Consider the following 21555-nt stretch of genomic DNA (forward strand, 5'->3'; position numbering starts at 1 on the left):
AAATATTAAATTTTTTTATTTTTTTACTCTGAAACACTTTAAATACTGTGAACATTTAGAAAGGATTACAATATTTGTCTTCTGAATTTAATTTTTCGATGATTTATTAATTAAATTAATTAAAGTAACACAGGCACTATTTATGTATGAACAGTTGTTAGAAAAATATTCTTCTCTTGGAGGGGTCACCATTTCAGTGAAGTTGTGTTTTTTATATTCAATAGTTTTTGTTAAAAAAAATATAACAGATATATTTTTATGAATCATATTCATAAAATAGTCTTTTTTTGATTGAACTAAATACTTGTCCGACTTTGCCTACTGTTTGTAATCTTATATTTTTGAATTTTAAATAAATGCAGAATAATAATATGATAATACGATCACGCATTTATTATTACCTAAAATAGCATTTTAAAACATTAACACACCAAAGTTAACTCGTTAATAAGCTTAAACCTTTTAGAAATACTATTTTTCAAATTAACGTAGCTACTGTGATAACACTTGAATTAGGCCTTATTGATTTTTTTTAGGTTTATATACGATTTCTGATAGTTGCTTTAAATCTTATCGTTAATTTTTTACATCTCTTGATTGATATTTATCATTTATCAGAATAATCTTTTTTAACATAGTACAACTCCGTCGCTCGATAAATCCTATCCATATGTATCGCGTTGATTGGTATACATTATACATTTTTAAAATTAAAAATAATCAATGTCGCCTACAGTAAGCTATGATATACAAACTCTTTACGATAGAGAACGATATCATTAAAAATATTAACTAAATGAAATATGTGTTATTTTTATGAAACATTTTGTTTGTCATTCTTGAGTTTTTATTTGTGTCAGATGCACAATACTATTTATTGTGAAATGTTATTTTTGGTAATTTTCTGTTATTTAACAATTTTAAAACGTAAAAGTAAATCTTTATGAAAACTGGAAGTGGTAATTTGTTTATCCAGTGGTTTTGGTTTTTAAAATTGTACCGTAATCAAAATCAAAAAACGGTCTAAATAAATGATTATACGATTTGAACAAAAATAAAATTATTGCAAATTTGATTTCGAACTAACTTCAAGAGAATTTTAAATATGTTTTGAAATCATTATCGCACTACGTGAATCGGTGTATTTGAAAACAGAATACTTCTAAAAACAAAACAACATGGTGGTACGTGTATAAGTCAGGTATCAATAATTTAGTTCAATATCCTTAATGCTTATTACTCTCGACGGTCTGTATTGAACCAAAAAACAACCACAGCCTGTACTTTTTTTATTTTTATATACATTTTTTTTTTGCACTTGTACCTCCTCATAACCATCGAACGTGTGCAGTTGCGGTGCGTGTAGTTACGATTCGAATGTACGCTGCACTATATCTATGACGGTGACTTGTTATCAGCAACAGGTTGTGTTGCAGCCGTTAATCGCTTTATTGTAATTTATGTGTTCAAACGTACGTCTCTTTTCCACACACGATCACCGCGTTCGTATGAACTACCAGCGCGTATACGCGTTATTGACACGAGTTATTTGTTTACCCCACGAAACGGTTATAATAATTATTGTTAAATTAATGGTGTATCATTTAATTTAATTTACGGAATAACGTGATTACCAATAATAATAATAATTGTCGTTGTACACTGAATACGGTTAAGAAAATATTTAAATTAAAATATAACCTTATACTATATGGTAAGTGATTGTTATTTCGTTCAATGTGTATGGATATTTTCTACTGTATTTATACACATGGAAATTAAAATACACGACATTAATAACGTCTGAAAAACTTACAACTACTCATGTTTAACACCATTATAATAGCACACCTGTAGCCTGTTGGCTCGTACGATTTGCATATTTAGTTTTTATTTAATTCAATTATACGATCCGCGTACGATTATGTAGTGTGTATAATTAAATTGAATTGTATTATTTATCGAATACGTAATATGGATACCACCAATTATTATTTTAACAATATCATCAATAATTAATGCGATATCATTATTATTGTACCGTTCTCACAAAGTGGTTGTTTCCTTGACCCCCGACTATTCGTCTCAGATCTAGAAATAACTCATGAAGTTGATTCTCAATTCTACGTAGCTGAGGTCAAGGATATGGTTAACATTGTCCAAAGGCTCATAGCTGACGGTAAGTTTCTCGGCTCTCGAGCTTCAAGAATATTTATTTTTTTTACTGCACTCTTCGACATTCGCGCATGTTTATCCCTAATAGAACAGACTATTTTACTAGAAAATAAAACGGATCGTTTCGTTCGTTGTACGTTTTAATTTTTCGGTGCTATGGTGGGTAAGGGGAGACCCCCCGCATAAATGCGCTGAGACGACAGTTTTCTAATATTCTCGTACCGCTTCGCGGCCAGGAATATTTTAACCAATGTTTTAATGAAGTCATCGAGTTTTAACAGTGTCTCTCACTCTCGCAAAAAGTGTAATCTAATATTACGTGTCGTCGGGTAATTTTTTCACAGTCTTTATAAATAACGTACCGTTTTTTTCCATTCCTCCGCACCGTTGCTGTAAATGCCCAGGAAGTGGGTCGCTCAGCGAATTTCAGTGAACAATATTTGCTCATCGCATATTATTGTAAAATGTTTCGCAATCGTTTTTTGCTGTGTTGCCGGTAACGCTGGTGTGAGAAACCACTAGGTGTTATTGGTTTATAAGTCGATTGTTTTTAAAACACAATGATTTTTATGTTTTAGGCCATACGTTCAATTCGCCGGAAATCGTTCAGCTAAAACTCGAACCTGGTATTTGGTGAGTAACATAAAATTATTTCAGACATTATCTTCTAGATACCATAGTTTTAAGTTTCCAATTCCTTATTAAAAAAAAAAAAAATGTATTACATTTAAAGGGTTATTAGACTGGAGATAAACGATTTACGCATGTATATATATATCTGTGTGTGTGTGTTATGACAATCGTATATTTTAGTAGTGATATTATCTTATAATGTTGTAATACGATCGATTTTTGTAGAAAAATAAAAAAATAAAAAAATATATATTAATTTGTCCACGCGGAATGAGTATAGGTATGCGTATTATTTGTACGTGATTAAGAAGTTGTTTCATTTGTGTATTATTCTTAATAATAATTACCTTTGAAAATACTTCGTAAAAATATTTTATAAATACATATGACTTTAATGTTTTTATTAAAATTAATTTTCTTTTTGGTATTATGTATGTTTAGTATATAATATTAAATGTTTATTCTTTATGGTTAAAAAACTGTATCTAATAAATTATAATAAAACAAATACTTCTTTTAGTAATTCAGATTTCCGATCAGATACAGTTAAATCAATGAATATTATAACCCAGGCATGGTTTTAAGATCTCAAAATGCTAGTTTAATGATTATTAATTTTAAGTATTTTAAGTGTTTATTTATGTATATCGTTGCTACATAAGTTATGTCTTATTTTCATTCAAACCTTAATATCTCATCGGCTATTCTGAATGTTATATCAAAATATTTTACATTTCATTTCGATGAATGATGTGGTATTCTTCGGTGAGTTTTTTTCGCGCGTATCCTCGACTTTGTTACGTGACCATTCCTTATGTAATCAGATATTATATTTATATGTGTGTACTATGCACATATACAGGTTATGATCTTTTATATAAAAAATAATAATAATAATAATAGTAATGGATTATAACCGACATCAAACAAACTTATTCAGCTGCTTGATCGATTAATTTGATAAATGTATCGGTCAGAAATTGTTACTATTATTGTATATGATAATAATTTTTATAAACTAGTTGTTATTCGATTTCAAACACATGTCCGTTGCGGCAGAACTGTTGGACAAAAATTGACACCCTTGTTCAGACACAACGTACGTTTGGTCGTTATCGAAAAACTGCACAGGAATCATAAATCATAAGATCTACCCATAAATTGTTTTCATGCTTGTGGCTTTACACAAACTTGTCCGCAGTCGATATATTTTGTTGTGTGTGTGTCACCCATTCGTAATCCTAAGGTTATCGTCGTTCCGTTTTGTTTGCGATAAACTATAATAACTACTATCGCCTATTATAATTTCATGTATATATGCATATATATATATATTATCTTAATTATTATTTTATTATTATAATAAAATAGCTGGGAGCTATAATACTATGTGAACTGTTTGTGTGCGTATGTGTTTGTATTTTAACTGTAATATAGCACATGTGAGAAAGTCTAATTATATTTCAACTTTCTTTAATTTCAAAGAAAATTATATTATTATGTTTAATATTCATAAATGTATTTGAAATAATTTTAAATAATCAATTTAAAAAAAAAAGTTTCTTACTTTTTTATAATCTAATTTTGAATTTTTAACGTTTTTTTTTTTACCCTTTTATCGTCGTTAGCATTTATGTGTCATTATAATAGTAGTCACTACTGACATTTTTAGTTTCCCATCAGTAATTAAAATAATAATTCTTAAAATTATATGAATTTAAGTAAATATATGAATATCTATACAGATAATGTCATAGAACAATTAAATATTAATTTTAAAGGATGAAATAACTCACTTAATTTGAATATTGTCCTGTTTAAATTATTTCTGGGACGTTTCCGACAATATTTCATATTTTCATGTATTGTAGAACAATAAACGGGTCTCATTACGAACATACCTGCTGCGCAAACACAAGAGTAGGTAATAGGTATAAAAAAAATAAAACCGTATTTTGTTTGATGGGGGAACAGTTACACACGATTAAGTATTGTATGTTTTTACTACTATACTTGTATAATATTTCTAAAATTGATTGTTTTTAATTCTATAGTATCGTGTTAGAAATGTATTCGAAAATAAATTTGTAGAGATTGGAGTACAGTTAGATTACCTTTAGTATTTTATAATAAAAATTTATAAATATGTGTTTATATATGCATATTAAAACGAAAAGTATATATAAATAACCGATTAACAGTATAAAAATTTCAGTAAATTAATCATTGTACGTATAATATATATTAAATAATATTGATTGGGCACTAAGGTTATCGGTTATAAATTATAGATTCTTAATGCAATACGGATACTATACTTACAATTTTTTTTCGATGGACATTGTGAATTAGATTAATTAAATTAAATAAACCTATTTAAAAACAGGTCTATTGTAACTGAAAAATCTAAAATACATTATTTTCACCTAACTTCACAAAAACGCTTTTGATGATGATTATATTTTAATTATTTTTTGAAAGAGCGTTTAATATACTTTACGATTTTAATTCAATAATATAAATTATGTATTATCTTAATTGTATTTGGTATTCATTAAAATATAGATATTAAGAATGTGCCGTAAAATTTTACAATTTAAAAATAATATGTTTGAAAAATGCTTTGTGGTGTTATTATAAATTTATAAAACGGTATTAAAATGTAAAAATTATAGTTTTATTCATACATTTCATTTATAAATTTATTATAATTGATTTTTTTACGATAACAATTATTTTAATGAAAGATATATTATATTTATTGCTTTTAATATGTTTTATTCTGACAGGTTTCCAATTCGATAACGTCAGTTATTTGAAATAGAAAATGTTTTTTTTATGTGCTAGTAATAAAGTACATGGTATATCTTCTCTTATACTTTCATAACTCATCAGATATTAATCAACGAATTAAACAGCCATAGCAAATATATTGTAATGTATTGATATTCTAATGGATGGCTAAACTTCAATTTTTGGATATGTTATTTTATTATCGACATCTTAGTATTGTTATTTAATTTAATTATTTATTTTATAAATTATATATAAAAATATCTATATCTGTAATTGTCAATCGGTTTGGTTTTATAGTTTTTTACAACCGTCAAATCAAATTATGAAATAACCAGTTCAAATAGTATGTTTAATTATTACTTAAATTGGCCATAAAAATACAAACACATATAATTTTGAATAATTTTTGTTGTTTATCGAATATAAATCGATTTTGTGGGCTCGTTCGTTTTCAATGGATAAACAAAGATAACGCATATGAATCATTCAAATTGTTTCCAAACGAATTCGCTGTTTATTTTATTTATCTGTATTGTTGTATATTTAGTATTTATAAATACATATTAAACGTTATCATAATGGATATTTTCTATCATGCGTTTCGGGAACCCGGAGAAATATACGCGTGCAGTTGACGAAAACGAACGTAAAATTATTATTGTGACGAGAACATTTAAGAAACGCGAACCAGTTCTGTTCCCCTTGCGCGTGTACGTTTTTCTATGAATTTTTTTCCCGGCCGTTATGTATTGTAATAATTATTTCCTCCGTCGATTTGTCGTTCGCACGAACCGTGCGCGTAGGTTACACATTAATTACTTCGTGTTATGCACCTATGATACCTAAAAAAAAAAAAAAACAATTTATTATAATATCGTGAACCTTGTCGCCGCCGACGACGAGTCGGTTGCGTTTGTGCGCGCGCGCGCATGCATTCAGCAGTAGCGCTCGCACACTAATTTCGACTGTTTATTATATATAAACGGTGTGTTACACATATTTTTAGGTTTTTTTTTTTTCTGTCACCCGTCTATTATAATATACTATAAGTAAAAATTAATTCTCCGAACGTGCGCGTGTATCGCACATAACGCGCAAGGCGTACGTACGCACATACAAACGCGCGCGCGCGAGGTGAACACAATGCTCTTAACTTATGGCGTGTGGTTGTTGACATGGGCACAGACTATTAAAAAAAAAAAAAAAAAAAATACCTTGTACTCTCCCCGCGCTTATTGTTTTTTTTTTTCTCCCATTCCGACGTCGGTCGTCGGCAAACGTGTGCGCGAGAAGTTAAGGTCTCCCCGAAAAAAAAAAATGACAAACGCGTACCGTATTATAAATTATTATAATATACACATCCACGAGGAGAGTTTGAACGACATACTTATAATATCGTTTTCTTATCGTTCGAGTGTTGTTTTCACGGCCGTATTAGATAAAAGTCTGAGTCTGAAGAAAAAAAAATCATCATAATTTGGTTTCACAGAGCGATGTAGATAATCGCGCGTTGTTTTATTATGTATTATTCATCATGGCGTCGTCGACTTTAATAGCCTAGTGCTTATTATTTATTATTATTATTATTATTAATATTAATAGGACACTTTCGATGTTGTGCCCGAATTAATTTTCTGATTGCGATGACAACTGTAATGTGTATGAACGACACAAAGGTCGAGAGTATTGAAAAATGCTCCACAGCCATCCCCTCTTATTCAGATTTTCCATTAAGTCTTTATTTCGTAATTGAGCTATTAATTTTCAGTTCAAGTGGTGACTGTTCTAATGTGCTTGTGCTCTTGTTCGTCGTCTGACGTTCGTTTTCATTTAGCCGTACTTTTTTTTTTTTATTTTTTTTTTAATTGTTCATATTTTATAATTTATAATAATAATAACGGGAGGATGATGCAAATGCCTCTTTTCGAACGTAATAATATATACGATTGTACCTAATTATAGATATTGCCTATTACATCGTTCGTTAAGATCATAGTTAGCAATATTTTTCGATTTATATTCACTATCAACTACATGACGACTTTTCTGTGCATGACGTACCTATTTGTTTACATTTTAAATTATGCTTGTATGTTCTTTTTACCAACAATTTTACGAATCATTTTACCACAGTTATTAATATTTTAAAATAAATACAATGTCATTTATAATTTAAACAAATCAAACTGATTCGATTGTTACTACTGCTTTGATTTGTATTCGATTATACTTGAATATTTAAATATATTATCAGACCTTGGATTACATGAAAATACATAAAAATGATTTTATACAACATATATCTGTTTTATTTTTTCAGTAATTCAGTATAGGTATCCATAATACAAAAGGGATACTATTTTTATATTTAAATTATGTTTATCAAAAATATCTTAAGTGCATTGGGATTACCTTATTGTTTTTGGTATTAGATGAATATCATATATGAAAATTGTTTTTATTTTAACTGACAAATATATTGTGATTTATACTGAATATATTACATTTCTCTGCGGAAATTTTATTCTTGACTTGCTCTGTAGTTCAAGAACTATTGTAATTGATTTAAATTCAATTTATTATTTTACTTTCTAAAATAACTATGATTTGGAATTCAGATTATTTATTTATTTATTTATTCATTGTGCAAATATTAGGTAAATTTATAAATAATAAAGTTAACAGTTAAACATTAAAAAATTATTACCTTTATTTTTTTTTCTTATTTTCTTATTATGACAATATAAAGTTATGTTTATTTTAGTTCTTATTTATTAGTTAAAATATATAATTTTTTCACAGTTTATTTTTATTTTTTTAGCTGGAAAAATGAAGAAGTAGATAACAATTGTGTAGTCAGAGCTAGAGGTCTTCCGTGGCAATCATCTGATCAAGACATAGCCAAGTTTTTCCGCGGTCTAAATATTGCCAAGTATGTATTAAATGTTATAATTTTTAAAGTTTTTTAATATATAGTAATTTAATTATTATTGTATTTTTTTTTTATTACAGAGGTGGTGTGGCATTGTGTTTAAGTGCGCATGGTCGTCGCAACGGTGAGGCAGTTGTGCGTTTTGTAAACCAAGAGCACAGAGACATGGCTATGAAAAGACATAAGCACCATATTGGTAACCGTTATATTGAAGTATACAAAGCCAATGGTGAAGACTTCATAAATGTTGCTGGAGGTATGCTATAAATAAATAGATACATTTAATTGATCATATTTTCATTATTGTAACTCAAATTATATTTTTACAGGTAATAGCAGTGAGGCACAAGCTTTTCTGACCAAGGGTGCTCAAGTAATTGTACGCATGAGGGGTTTACCTTATGATTGTTCAGCCAAAGATGTTGTATGTTAAAATAATAATTATTAATACTATTATTGTAGTATTATAAATTATTAACTAATTTTTTTTTTTTTTTTTTGCATAAGATTACTTTCTTTGAAAATGGTGAGCAAACTTGTTCAGTAATGGATGGCGAAGATGGTGTTTTATTTGTTAAAAAACTTGATGGGCGTGCAACTGGTGATGCATTTGTACTTTTTGCTGATGAAGAAGATGCTCCTAAAGCACTTAGTAAACACAGGGACCTTATAGGTACAAGGTATATTGAATTATTTCGAAGCACAACAGCTGAAGTTCAACAAGTAAGAATTTAGTTATTATTCTAAAATTATTATATTTCTTAATATTGATGATATACTATACACATTATACAATTAAAAAAACTTAAGATTCATAGAATTGAGTTTTTGAACTTAGTACCTACCAAAAATAATTAAGAATATTATTTTAAAAACTAAATTTTTAACATTCAAATAAATGTTCTAAATTATTGATTGTTGAAAAAATATAATAGATTTAATTTACAAAAAAAATTGTTGCCAAACAACAAGAAAATACCCAATGAAGATGCATTACACATTTGTATATACATTTATAATAGTCTGAATACTGTTGTATTCAGACTATCATAAATTATATTTAAGAAATTGTTTTTGATTGGGTTACTTATTTTATTACAACAAATTATTTAATAAAATGTATACAAATACAAATTTTTAAATTTATGGATTCATTTTTTTTTGTTTTAGTTTAATTTTAAAAATAAAATAACTGCTTTAATTTCTATACATTCTTATGTAAACACAATAATTTTGTTTTGATTATTTTTTTACAATGTAATGTAATCATACATTTATTTTTCTAAGGTTTTGAATCGTGCAATGGATCCAACTGTGCGATCAACAGCTAGTGATAGCAATGGTAACATCACAACACCAGTTACAACAACAGCTGGTATGAATAATTCGCCTACTGCCCTTCTTGGGCATGTGCCATTGCTACCATTGCCTCAACATGTTATCACTAGTGGCACACGAAAAGACTGTATACGCTTACGTGGACTACCATACGAAGCAAATGTAGAACATATACTTGAGTTCCTTGGAGAACATTCCAAAAATATTGTATTCCAAGGAGTACACATGGTTTACAACTCTGTGGTAAGTATTATGGAAACATATTTAATTAACATTAATAATATTATTTTATAGTAAGTATACAGATTTAATTTAATTTAGCTATGTAAATCCATGCTTTGCTTTGGACTAAAATAAAAATAACCATCTAATAAAATTGTTATATGTTCTGTATTGCCTGTCTGTATGCACGTGCTTGATCTTTTTTTAAGTTTATGATTTTAATTTGGTATGGTATTCCTTAGGGTCATGCATCTGGTGAAGCATTTATTCAAATGAACAATGAAGGCAGTGCTGCTCAAGCAGCTATGGCTAAACACCACAATTACATGTCTTTTGGTAAAAAACAACGGTATATTGAAGTTTTCCAGTGTTCTGGTGAAGATATGAACCTTGTGTTGACTGGCGGAGGAGCTGCTACAGGAGCTTTATCCCCAGTAGCTGCCAAATCGCTGTTATCACCACCTGGTATGTTACCTGCACAGCCTCTAATAACCGCCAACCAGGTGGCTAATCCTGGTAACCCTGTCCCTGCCCTAATGCCCGCTTGGGATCCAATGTCAGTTTACGCACAAAATTTAGCCCAATCCCTAGCCCTCCAACGTGCGGCTGTGGCAGCTGCTCAACAACAACAACAGCAACAGCAACAACAAGAATCATGGTTGTATCAGCTAGCTCAACATAATCAGTTGATCAACCTTGCTCTGCTTACCAAACAGCAACAAGATATGAATAATGGTATGGCTCAACAGCCAAATATTCAATCGATTTTATCTCCCAATGCAGCTCAACAATTATTGGATAATAGTGCCCAGAACTACCTGGCTAAAAATGCAGCTGCTTCACAATTTATGTACTTTAACATGCCACGATTTCCACATAACATGACCACTAAGTCTTTTGTGCCAGTTTCGGCTGCTGGTAATCAATTTGTCATGCCGTCAGCGGCTAATTCGCCACAAAAACGTTCATGGCAACAAGCATTTCCCGGTGGTGCTGAAAGTTCCAATAAACGACAGTTTGCACCACCATCTGCTTCAGCTCCTGGGCCTATGTTTTCAATGAATCAAGCTCCTAATGCGGCTGCCGCCGCGGCAGCAGCAGCTGCCATGGCCGCATCATCTCCTTATTTACAACACCCTGCGCAGTTTTATACCATTTAACTTCTTTCCGCCACCCTTTTGCCCCTACCTCTACTGTTAGTTTGTTGCTGTTAGTTTGGTTATTAGAGCTTATAACCGGGTACATGGTTAGTGGTAAATGGTTACACAACAATTTGTTTTATTTTTTTTTTAACAATGTCCGTCCTCTGGATTATATTTTCTACATTATACCATTATTATTATTATTATATTATTATTATATATATATATATACATATTATATATATGCATATTCATCTATATATAATACTGACTGCACAAAACGTACTTAAAGCAATCGAGCTTTAATCATTTACAGGGTACTGAACGAATTTTGTAAATTAATTTTTAACTTTAAGTTACTATTAATAGATCTTAAGACTAATTTTAAATTACTAATTTGTACTTAAATGTTGTTTTCCAATTAACTCATGGATTTCGTTAGATTAGGAATCACATACTTTGTGACTGTACATCTCACTAAAATCGTAAAATATTTTTACCCAAACATTCCTTTTGACTTCGAAAAATTCCATTTTATATAACTTTTAATATCTTATTTTTGTTAGGAATATTTGTTATTTATTTTCGTTTTTCACTGCTTAAAGTTTTATAGGCCCTGTTAACCTATTATTATTATTATTTTTGTTTTTGCTTAACTAGGACTAACCTGATGTGTTTAGCTTTAAACTTATTTTGATCATATCATTTGATACAATGTAATATCATTAGGTTATTACTTTAATTTTTTTTTTTTTTTTTTTATTTAGTTATTTAGGCACTTTTAGACTTTAGATGTTTGTAAGTTAAGTAGTTAAATAATTTTACTTTTTATTTATAAAATTAACACCAGTTATGTTTTGTTCAAAAGTCTCAGGCTTTCGCTATTGATAAATTTATTTCTTCTTTATTAATCTGTTTCATACATATTGTGGGATTGTTTTTCGCTTAGATATTATATATTTTTTTTTAAAAAAAGCTTCATGTGGTTAAATCACGTTTACGGTGATTGAAAAAATTAATTATATACTACGAAATCGTAAAATCTACGACCACGATTAATAATAATAAACATCGTTGCAAAATGGTTCTGGGGTAGGTTTAAGCTTGGTGTTTTTTTTTTTTTTTTGCATGATCATAATTTTATTATTCTTATCATTGTTAGCACTTTTGTCGTTGTTCTGTTCAAAATTTTTGAGTGAATTTATAATTATAATTATTGTTATCAATACACTACATTATAGTGAAACTTGTCCGTGCATGATACTTATGACAATAAAATATTATATGATTTCCTTAATAACTTTAGCGTCGAAGGCGTTTAAAATTAATACCGTGTTTTGTAATTAAGCGTGCATGTATTGTTTTTTTTCAAAATTTGAATCGTTCTTAAATATTTCACACTTGCGTCGTGTACGATAATTTTTCACTGCATGACATTCGTATAATTGTTGATTTTATTTATCCTGATAAATTTGAACAGAACAGCGGACTCTATCCCCGAGATTCAGTGACCGTGTGGACAGAAATAAATTTATGGTAGCGGAATCTTGCGATTTGTGTGCTACTAAATATTTAATAAATGCTGTATTTAGATAGCAAGTATGAAATGTGTACAAACCTTTTATTGATCCGTTTTTTATGTGTTATGCATTTTTAATAATATTAATAATAAACATAATAATAGAAAAATTATTTTTTATATATTAATATTAATATAAAATATATCGAAATATTGCCTAACGGAATTTGGTGTTGAAGTCGTATGTTTTATTCTGCTTTTTCATCTCTTTAACTTTCTAGTTCACATTGTAGACCCAGAGTCTACTTATATTTATATACGGTATTAAAGGACGAAAAACCAGCAAAGGTTTTCTTCCTTTGAATTTTTTTCTCCTTGAACATGTATTTAAATATATCATTATTATTTTATCCTTTTTTTCACGTACTTGTTTAAAATTGTGGTATAGTTCCAAATTTTTTACCAGCTTATTTGCATTCGGAGTGAAATGTGTCTCAGGATCCGAATATGGTTTCTTGCTTTTGGTGATATTGTGTGTGAGAAATTATTATGGTAGATTGATTTAAGTTTTTTTTTCTCAACTGAGAACAGACTCCGCTCTCGAATCAAATGAGTATTGTTCCTCGTATTATATTTGGGTTTTGTAGGAAACGGGTCTTACTATTTTTAAACATTTTAGTATACATAAGCCCTTTTCTGGTCATCTTTTGTACCACTGAAAAAAATTTTATACCGATTCGTAATATTAGAAAAAAAAAATAGCGATTAGATGATCAGCGCCAATATTATTTCCTCCAAACTTCTTTACACACACACACACACACACACACACACACACACACAAACACTCACACATACACATGCATGTAGATTAAAAAAAAGTGGTGCCAGACGTAAATAGGTGAGCTTGAAAGACGGGTATATGGCATTGGGTGCGTGTATAACGTGTAAAAAAAAAAAACATTTGTCTGTTGGTGTTTGGAAATGCAGTTTGATAGTCTTACATTGTACTATTATTACTATTGTCTACAACTGTATATTACTAGTTACTTAATAACTATACTGTTGTTACCACTCGGTTTGCGAGAAGACCTCTGGCCCCGGTGCAGAGAGCTCAGCAGGGGTACCATTTTTGATTATTATGGGGATGCATGGGTGCACAATTGTTCCCTTTCCAATAAAGCAGATTATTTATTTACATGACTCTATGTCAAATTAATTTATAGACGTATGCATTATCATGCACTTCCTCTCAATTTTTTTTTTTTTTTTGTTAAACTTATTTCAATATTTTTAAAATTTGCATTGTATAGAGCTGTTAGGCTAGTTTTGGAATGACCCGAAACCATTTTTTTGGTATGACCCTCGGAAACGAAGAATCGACCCATCTTAGATTTAACACTTGTAAAATAAACTCGTATACGAATCTTAAATGGTACCCACTGAGATGTTCTCTTATCACTTAAATACAAAACGTGGGACCCCGCGATGCTATGCGTGTCGTGAGGTGGCGTTACACACTTATTTTTACGATAATATAATATAACCATCTGTAGCTTTTTAGACCTCCTCTAACAACCTTTGCAACAGGTGATCGCGCAACGTTCAGGGCGCGCGGTGTTGCAAATGCGCGAGGGTATATTTTATATCTTATGGTGATCGGACGGCGTCTCCGACGGACCGGCGTCTAACAGTAATTTAATAATCAGATTATTTGATTATTTTTATTTTTAACAACATATTTGCTTATTCTAATAGAGAAGACGCTTCACACGTCGTCTCGTCGTTATCGTGGTTGTCGTGGTCGTATAAATGGACACGCGACGGATGTGCGGATCCACGATTGTATTGTATTATGGACGACGGACAACAAAAAAAAAAAAATCATTCGCTTAAATTATACTACATTTGTATAACTTATTTTATTATTTTATCATTTTTTTTTTTTGTTTTTTTTATTTAGAATTTTTGAATGGCTTTGATTATTATTTTATTATATTTTTCTCGTTACAAAATTACGTACTAGATTTAACTAAACGGTGTTCACATAGTGGTAAATAAATTTAGCGCACGGGGCGTATATATAAATATCTAAGCAAAAATTATATATTGGTTGCTGGTGATTGGTGGTGTTAATCTTTCTGGTGAGTCCGTTTAAACTTATTTATATATATATATTTTTTTTTATTTATTTATAATAATATACGTTTTTTAATTGCTTTTTTCACTTCCTTTCGCTTTCAAAGTCCGAGGAGATTGGCGTATGTTACTTAATATAATTACCATAATTATCTTTATCATCATCATCATCATCATCATCATCATCGTCATCATCAACGTCCTCATATATATATACACAGTCATCCTCTGTCATCCCTTTTCCACGCTTATTATACTATAATTATTCGTACATTTATTTATTTATTTATTTATTTATTTACATTTAGTGCGCTTATCGTATTGTATACTATGTATTTTTAACCCTGCTAATAACCCTTCCATTGTATAATCTACACAGGTGGACCTCTGATGTCTTCGCCGCCATTCCCACCACCGACATCGAACTTTTCTCCGTTCTCAGGACCTCCACCGTTGATCGGTCACCAACCGCCACCGTCACTGGGCGCTCCGTACCCGCAGCCAATTATTTACTGGCCGTACCCGTCGCCTCCCATATCACCACAACACCAACCGCCCGCTTTACTCATCATGCAGGGCACTCCGCCGCCAATGGCGCCCCCGCCGCCCGTGGACATGTGCAATCTTATACACTCCGTATCCGAGGTAAATGCCCTAGTCGAAATATGTCAGGACTCGAGTAACAAATATATATCGTTCAAAAAAAGAAGTTCTAATAAAGTAGCTTATCACTGATACGAACTAATTTTCGATTTACTAAACTTTAGAGGGTCGTAACTTGCAAAGCGTTAAATTCAAATATACGGTTCGATGTTAACAAACAAACAAGCACCGCCTGAATCCGTTAAAAACTATAGTAGTTGCCATTTAAAAAATAAAAGTTGATTCTTATGTTGGCACGTATAAAAATTTCAAATTATTTTAAAAATATAGCATATGTTTTAAATCTCGCTGAAATTAGATGTTATCGCTCCGTAGTCATTAAAAACCCAGTAAACAATGATACAATCCCTTTGGGACTGTATAGGTGTGTCATAAGTTTTGAAATTTTAATGTAAAATGTTAACGTCTTCGAACGGTATACTATTGTATGGTACACGAAAATATATATTTCTTAAATTGGATAACAAATCATTATACTTAATATAGAAAATTGTACTAATCGCTTTTTTTTTTTCGAATGACGCGTTTTTCTAGTGGAACATTGATTACATGCAACAGAATCCTCAATTCTGCACAATGAACGTAGGTATGTTTGTATAGAATATGTTTTTTTCATTATTTCATTCCTTACCTGTACACAATAATAAACGATGTATGCAAAACGATTATTCTATCAAAGGCATATATTTCTCGGTCACTTAATGTATTATTTTTATGAAAATTTTTTAAATAAATGTATATACAGGGTGTTCCTGAAATGGTAGTATACGCGTACTCTTTGGAGTAGCCAAATGAAGAATGTTTTGCTGTTTTTTTTCTATCTTCAAAACCTTGGTTTTATCTTATTATCCTTTAAACATTATTTGGAATCTAAAAAATGAATATTTGTAAAGATTTTTCTTGCAAATGTTCGACGTGAATCGATATGTAACATCAATTTTGGGAATATAAGCAAAGGTGAAATCTATTTGTTGTTACTTCATATATTTGATTGATTAATACGGTTTTCAATGAATTTCAAATAAATGTTGTTTAATTATGATTGTTTTTCAATAAAAACCGTGTTAATTAATCAGATATGTGAAATATCAACCAATAAATTTCACCTCTGTTTATTTTGCAGAATTCTGATACAAATCGATATGTCACTCCATATCTTTTGATCCTGGCGACTCTAGCGTGAAAAACGCGTGACAATCCCAAAATCGATGTTACATATTGTTTCACGTCAAAAATTAGCAAGAAATATCTTATAAATATTCATTTTTAGATTCCAAATAATGTTCCAAATATAATAAGATAAAATCTAGGTTAGTGTTACACAATACTAGTAATAATAATAAAAATGACGATTTGATCCTTTTGATACGAAACGCTTCTGTAATAATAAAAAAAATAATCGTTGATTAAAAAAAAAAAAAAAAATTAAAATAATAATAATAAATAAATAAAAAATCAACTAGACGATTTCCCCCGTAAACATTTGGCATCTCCAAAGAGTGTATACTAGTTTCCTCAATAATTTCAGGAACACTCTGTATATATTTATATATGCATTTCCCAAGAATAATAATTATAATGAATACTTATATAAGCTTCCAAGAGCGTGCCTAGAGGATAGTTTTAGGTGTTCAAACCCCCACCCGAAATTATAACAAATTTAGAAAAAAAATATTGCTTTGCTTGTATTGTTTTTTTGATTGAACCTTCCCTCACCTATTCCCTCCGAAAACATTTCTAGCACGTCTCTTTAAGCTGTATGTTGTTACACAAAATATTTTAAAAAATTTTCCCATTTATTTTCGTAATAAGTTATATTACTATTAACTATTTGCTTTTTATTTTTAAATGGCTATTTATATGTTTATCTTTGGTTAAGATGCATAATATTTACTCTGAAAAGGTTGATACATATAATTTGGATATCAAACCAGATCTTAATCGTTTATGTGTACATAAAGACTAAAATGTACGTGAATGGTAACGTGAAGGAATATGTTTAGTGGAACGTGATACTGGTGTACTACTTCCATCTAAACAATTGTAAAAACTTATAAACTATACCGGTTTGATATTCGGCTTATACTTATAAATTAATTTTTATTCACATTTCTAAAAAAAAAACCTTCTGCCTCAGATGACATTTTTCAAATGAATTATGTTATTATTTAAAAAAAGTATAATGATATAAATAATAATTGTTTTGTTAAGTCCATTCGTTCGCAAACACAAAATATAATAAATCGATCGAAAAACGAGTTGGTCTTTGATAGAAGAATCGTGCACTAATCATACACGGTGATGCGTGGCCTCAATAATAAGCCGATTTCTCATTTTGACTCTTACGGAATTTCACAGGTCCGATGGGCATGCACTCGGCTGCGGCTTGACGCGGGATACGACGGTCGGCGGCAATCGTGCAATCGACATACCGGCACCGCCACCACCGACGACCTGAAACAACCGTCGACGTACGGTTTGGCCAACAAGACCAAGTCAACAGTCTAGAGTACAATCGGCCGTGTACTTAACGTGTTTATATATATATATATATATATATATTGTTTGTATTATACACATTTGTGTAATATTGTCGATAACATTTTTTCTATATTAGATTTAAAACAAACTACTTTAGAAATAAAAAGTAGAGTGAATACATAGCAATTTGTACAGTCGGTACATTTATAATGATAGTAAATTTTACGCATTACAACGCTCAGCCAACAAATATCATAGTCGTCTTCCACGCGCGTAAAAATCGAAAAAAAGTTTTTAAAAAACTCGTGTAATATAATATACCCCGCGTTATCGTTTTAGAAGTACGTAATGTTTTATTATGTAATATGTTATAATAGTTACGATCGATGTTTATGAGTTATTATACATATTATATACTGACGTATAGTTTTCCAAGTGATTTTAGTTAATTTTACCAATTAAGTATTTTTTTTCTTTTTACAAATCTTACTTGTTTGTTTGATTTATATTTGTACATTATTATTCTCCGAGTAATAACACCGCCCTCTCGAGTCGTTTTATTTATATATATATTATTGTTAATATTTATTCGTATACCTACATTTGTGTGCCTATGATGATCATTATACCGTGTACACGTTTTATGAACGGCGTCTACTGCTTGCGCACACGCCACCGCATCGATCGACGTACACAACGCATTCCATTAGTATTTCAAAAAAAAAACAAATATTATACAATCGATTATTACCTAGCCCAGTTATCTGAATCGTAATTCGTAACTGTTTGTTGCAGTCCGTAGAATATATTTTACGTATATATTCTTTCCGAGCAATCTTTATTGTTTTTCAATATTGTATTCCCTCGCACTTTCTTTAGTTAAATCCTATAATGTAGTAGTTATGACCAAATTTGTTTATTATATAATGGCTATTATATTTTTTTTTTTCTTAGTAAGTAGTGAGATTAATTTATTATTCGTTTTTTTAACTAGAGAAATGCATAAGAAAAACACAAATTATGATGATAATACGGTGCTAAGCCAAAATTATGTTAGTCTATGAATCTTATATTTGTTTAAAATGTTTAGTATTTGGTTGTAAGATCTCTAGTTTTCTTTAAACTCGACCAAACATAACGAAAAATTAAAATATAAGATTATATGTATAAATAATTTTTTTAACATTTAATTGTTTTGTGCAATTTTATTTAATTTAATTTTTTCCACGTAGATCTCAGAAAAGTAGATATTTTGACAATATTCTAATTAAATTTAACTGGACTGTATTTATTTATATTTTGTCTCTCCGATGAACAAATTTTTAACTAAAATCATTCAAATTAACCTCCGCATTTGTTGGCATCATCGTACAGTCGTTTACGTTATGCTATTTACCTAAAATATATTTTTATTAATTTTCCTCGTCAATCGCACAATATTAAATTACAATGTTCCAACTAGCCAATAATGTATACGGTTTTATTATTATTATTATTATTTGTATTAAGTAAATATATTTATTTTTACTAATGTTGATAAGGTGTAGGAGCCACCACTAAACCTCCTTCGTCACCATCGTTGTTCGAGACAGTTATTCGAAAATGAAACAGTTCCGAGTTAAACTCAACTAATTTATTAGCGATAGCCAATTAGATGTACCTAATCTTATGTCTTAAACGTCTAATGTTGAATCCAAAATATGATTAGGATTTTTGTTTGCCGAAATTTGAATGAGGATAAATGAAACACTAAAACCAGTTGTAGCCAAAAATATGACGTAGATTTAAAATTTAATATGTTACGTATAATATAATTTTGTTGAATTTTTAAACGTTTTATTTATAATTAAGTGATCATATTAAACAGTTCGACACCTGTTATGGTATTGTGTTTATTATGAAATTTTTAGAGCTCCTCCTACCCCCAAAGAATGTAATAGCCATCTGTATTTCCGCATTTAATTATATGCGGATGTTTGATGAAACTCCTCGATGAGTTCACACTGATGGTTATTACATTAGGTTAAATAATTAATCGATTAGTGACCACACGATTATTATATTACCAAATATTCCTGATATTGCAAAGTAATGTTTCATCAATAATGGCATATGTATTTTTTTTTATTAATTGTATGTATATTATATATTCATACAGTGAGCAAATGACTAAATGCTTTTCATGTTGTGCAATAATATAATAATCGTTGAATACCTGTGTTGTTAATTAATTATACATTATTATTATTATTATTATTATTATTATTATTATTAATAATTATACGCTACAATTTTTTTTTAAACTATATATCACTAATGATTAACTGTGTGTGTGTGTGAAACTATGTTTTAATTTGTAACCTAGAAAATGTATTTCACATATTTTAAAATCTACTTATTAGCTGGTATAGTATAAAAGTTTAAATTTTTTTTTTTTATGGTTGACCATAAATTGACCTACATAAGTCTCCAGTCCCTCTTATAGTCAATTATTATTATTATTATTATTATTATTATTATTATTATTATTAATATTGTATAACTTGAGCATATTATACTAGTGCATATGTTTTTAGATAATAATTATTTTCAATATTATTAAAATTATTATAAATATTATTATTATTAATAGTTAATACCTACCTAATTGTACACCTAATCATCAGCTAGTACCAGTACGTCTGTGACAATATTATTAATACATAATTGTTTTAATTTAAATACAAATATATAGCAGACTTATTGAAAATTAAATCGTGCGTTTGATTTTTAAACATTATCCTTATTCTTCTTGTCACTGCAACTATGTTCAAAATAAAAAATAAATTCCTAAATAGTTATTCCATTAGTCATTTGACATAAAATTCTACAATAAATTATTGTTAAAAATTAAAAAATGTAATGTGATGTAACTTTTCTGTTTCATCTAAAAAAATTGTATTATGAAATACCTTTTGAAACAATGGCATCATTTTAATTTTAATTTTTTTTAATACGTACGGGGCATAGAGCACTAAGCCTATCTAGAATTTTTAACACAACAAAAATAAAATAAATCACATATTTTCAAACAATAATTCTACTAATACATCTAATAGTCGGTGTTATTATATTTCTTCTTCTTTTTTGGTAATCTAGGGCACTAGAATCATCTCAATATACATCCTTGCCTCCAGTTATCCCTATCCGATACTACGTTATTACATTAAAAATAAATAAACCATAAAATGGTTATAAAAATAAATATTTATTTTATTTTTTTTTTTTTTGTAAACTGTTTTTTGGGTAGTTCAAAAGTTTGACCCAGAAAGTTTATCAAAAATACATGTAAATATTTCTCAAACGTTATATTTGTCTTCTCCACAGTTTTTCTAGGCGTGAGGAAAAACTGCTGAAAAATCGAGTAAAAAAAGTAAAATTTGTCAAAAACAATTTTTTCACTAAATCGATTTTACCCTGTGAGAAAATTCAGGATTCTAACTACTCTGCGAGTATGATTTTAAGATCTCAAATGT

General features: G+C 29.3%; 1 protein-coding gene across 3 annotated transcripts in view; it reads left to right on the forward strand.

Moving 5' to 3' along the window:
* The window catches only part of LOC112683916 (RNA-binding protein fusilli), a 65184-nt gene extending 46418 nt beyond the window's left edge, over window positions 1-18766 (forward strand). The window contains exons 5-15 of one of the 3 annotated variants that reach the window (XM_025555126.1): window positions 2090-2179; window positions 2754-2808; window positions 8426-8536; window positions 8617-8792; window positions 8866-8960; window positions 9044-9259; window positions 9824-10117; window positions 10339-10561; window positions 15276-15541; window positions 16094-16141; window positions 17918-18766. In XM_025555126.1, coding sequence (XP_025410911.1) covers window positions 2090-2179; window positions 2754-2808; window positions 8426-8536; window positions 8617-8792; window positions 8866-8960; window positions 9044-9259; window positions 9824-10117; window positions 10339-10561; window positions 15276-15541; window positions 16094-16141; window positions 17918-18067 — 1724 coding nt within the window. In that variant the 3' untranslated portion in view covers window positions 18068-18766. Of the gene's footprint in view, window positions 1-2089; window positions 2180-2753; window positions 2809-8425; window positions 8537-8616; window positions 8793-8865; window positions 8961-9043; window positions 9260-9823; window positions 10118-10338; window positions 11375-15275; window positions 15542-16093; window positions 16146-17917 lie in introns of those variants that run through there. The other 2 variants (XM_025555127.1, XM_025555125.1) reach the window with 2 other exon arrangements.
* The last annotated feature ends 2789 nt before the right edge of the window (window positions 18767-21555 follow it).

This window comes from Sipha flava, unplaced genomic scaffold (genome assembly GCF_003268045.1).
Source record: "Sipha flava isolate LNK unplaced genomic scaffold, YSA_version1 237_pilon_pilon, whole genome shotgun sequence".
Lineage (NCBI taxonomy): Eukaryota > Metazoa > Arthropoda > Insecta > Hemiptera > Aphididae > Sipha > Sipha flava.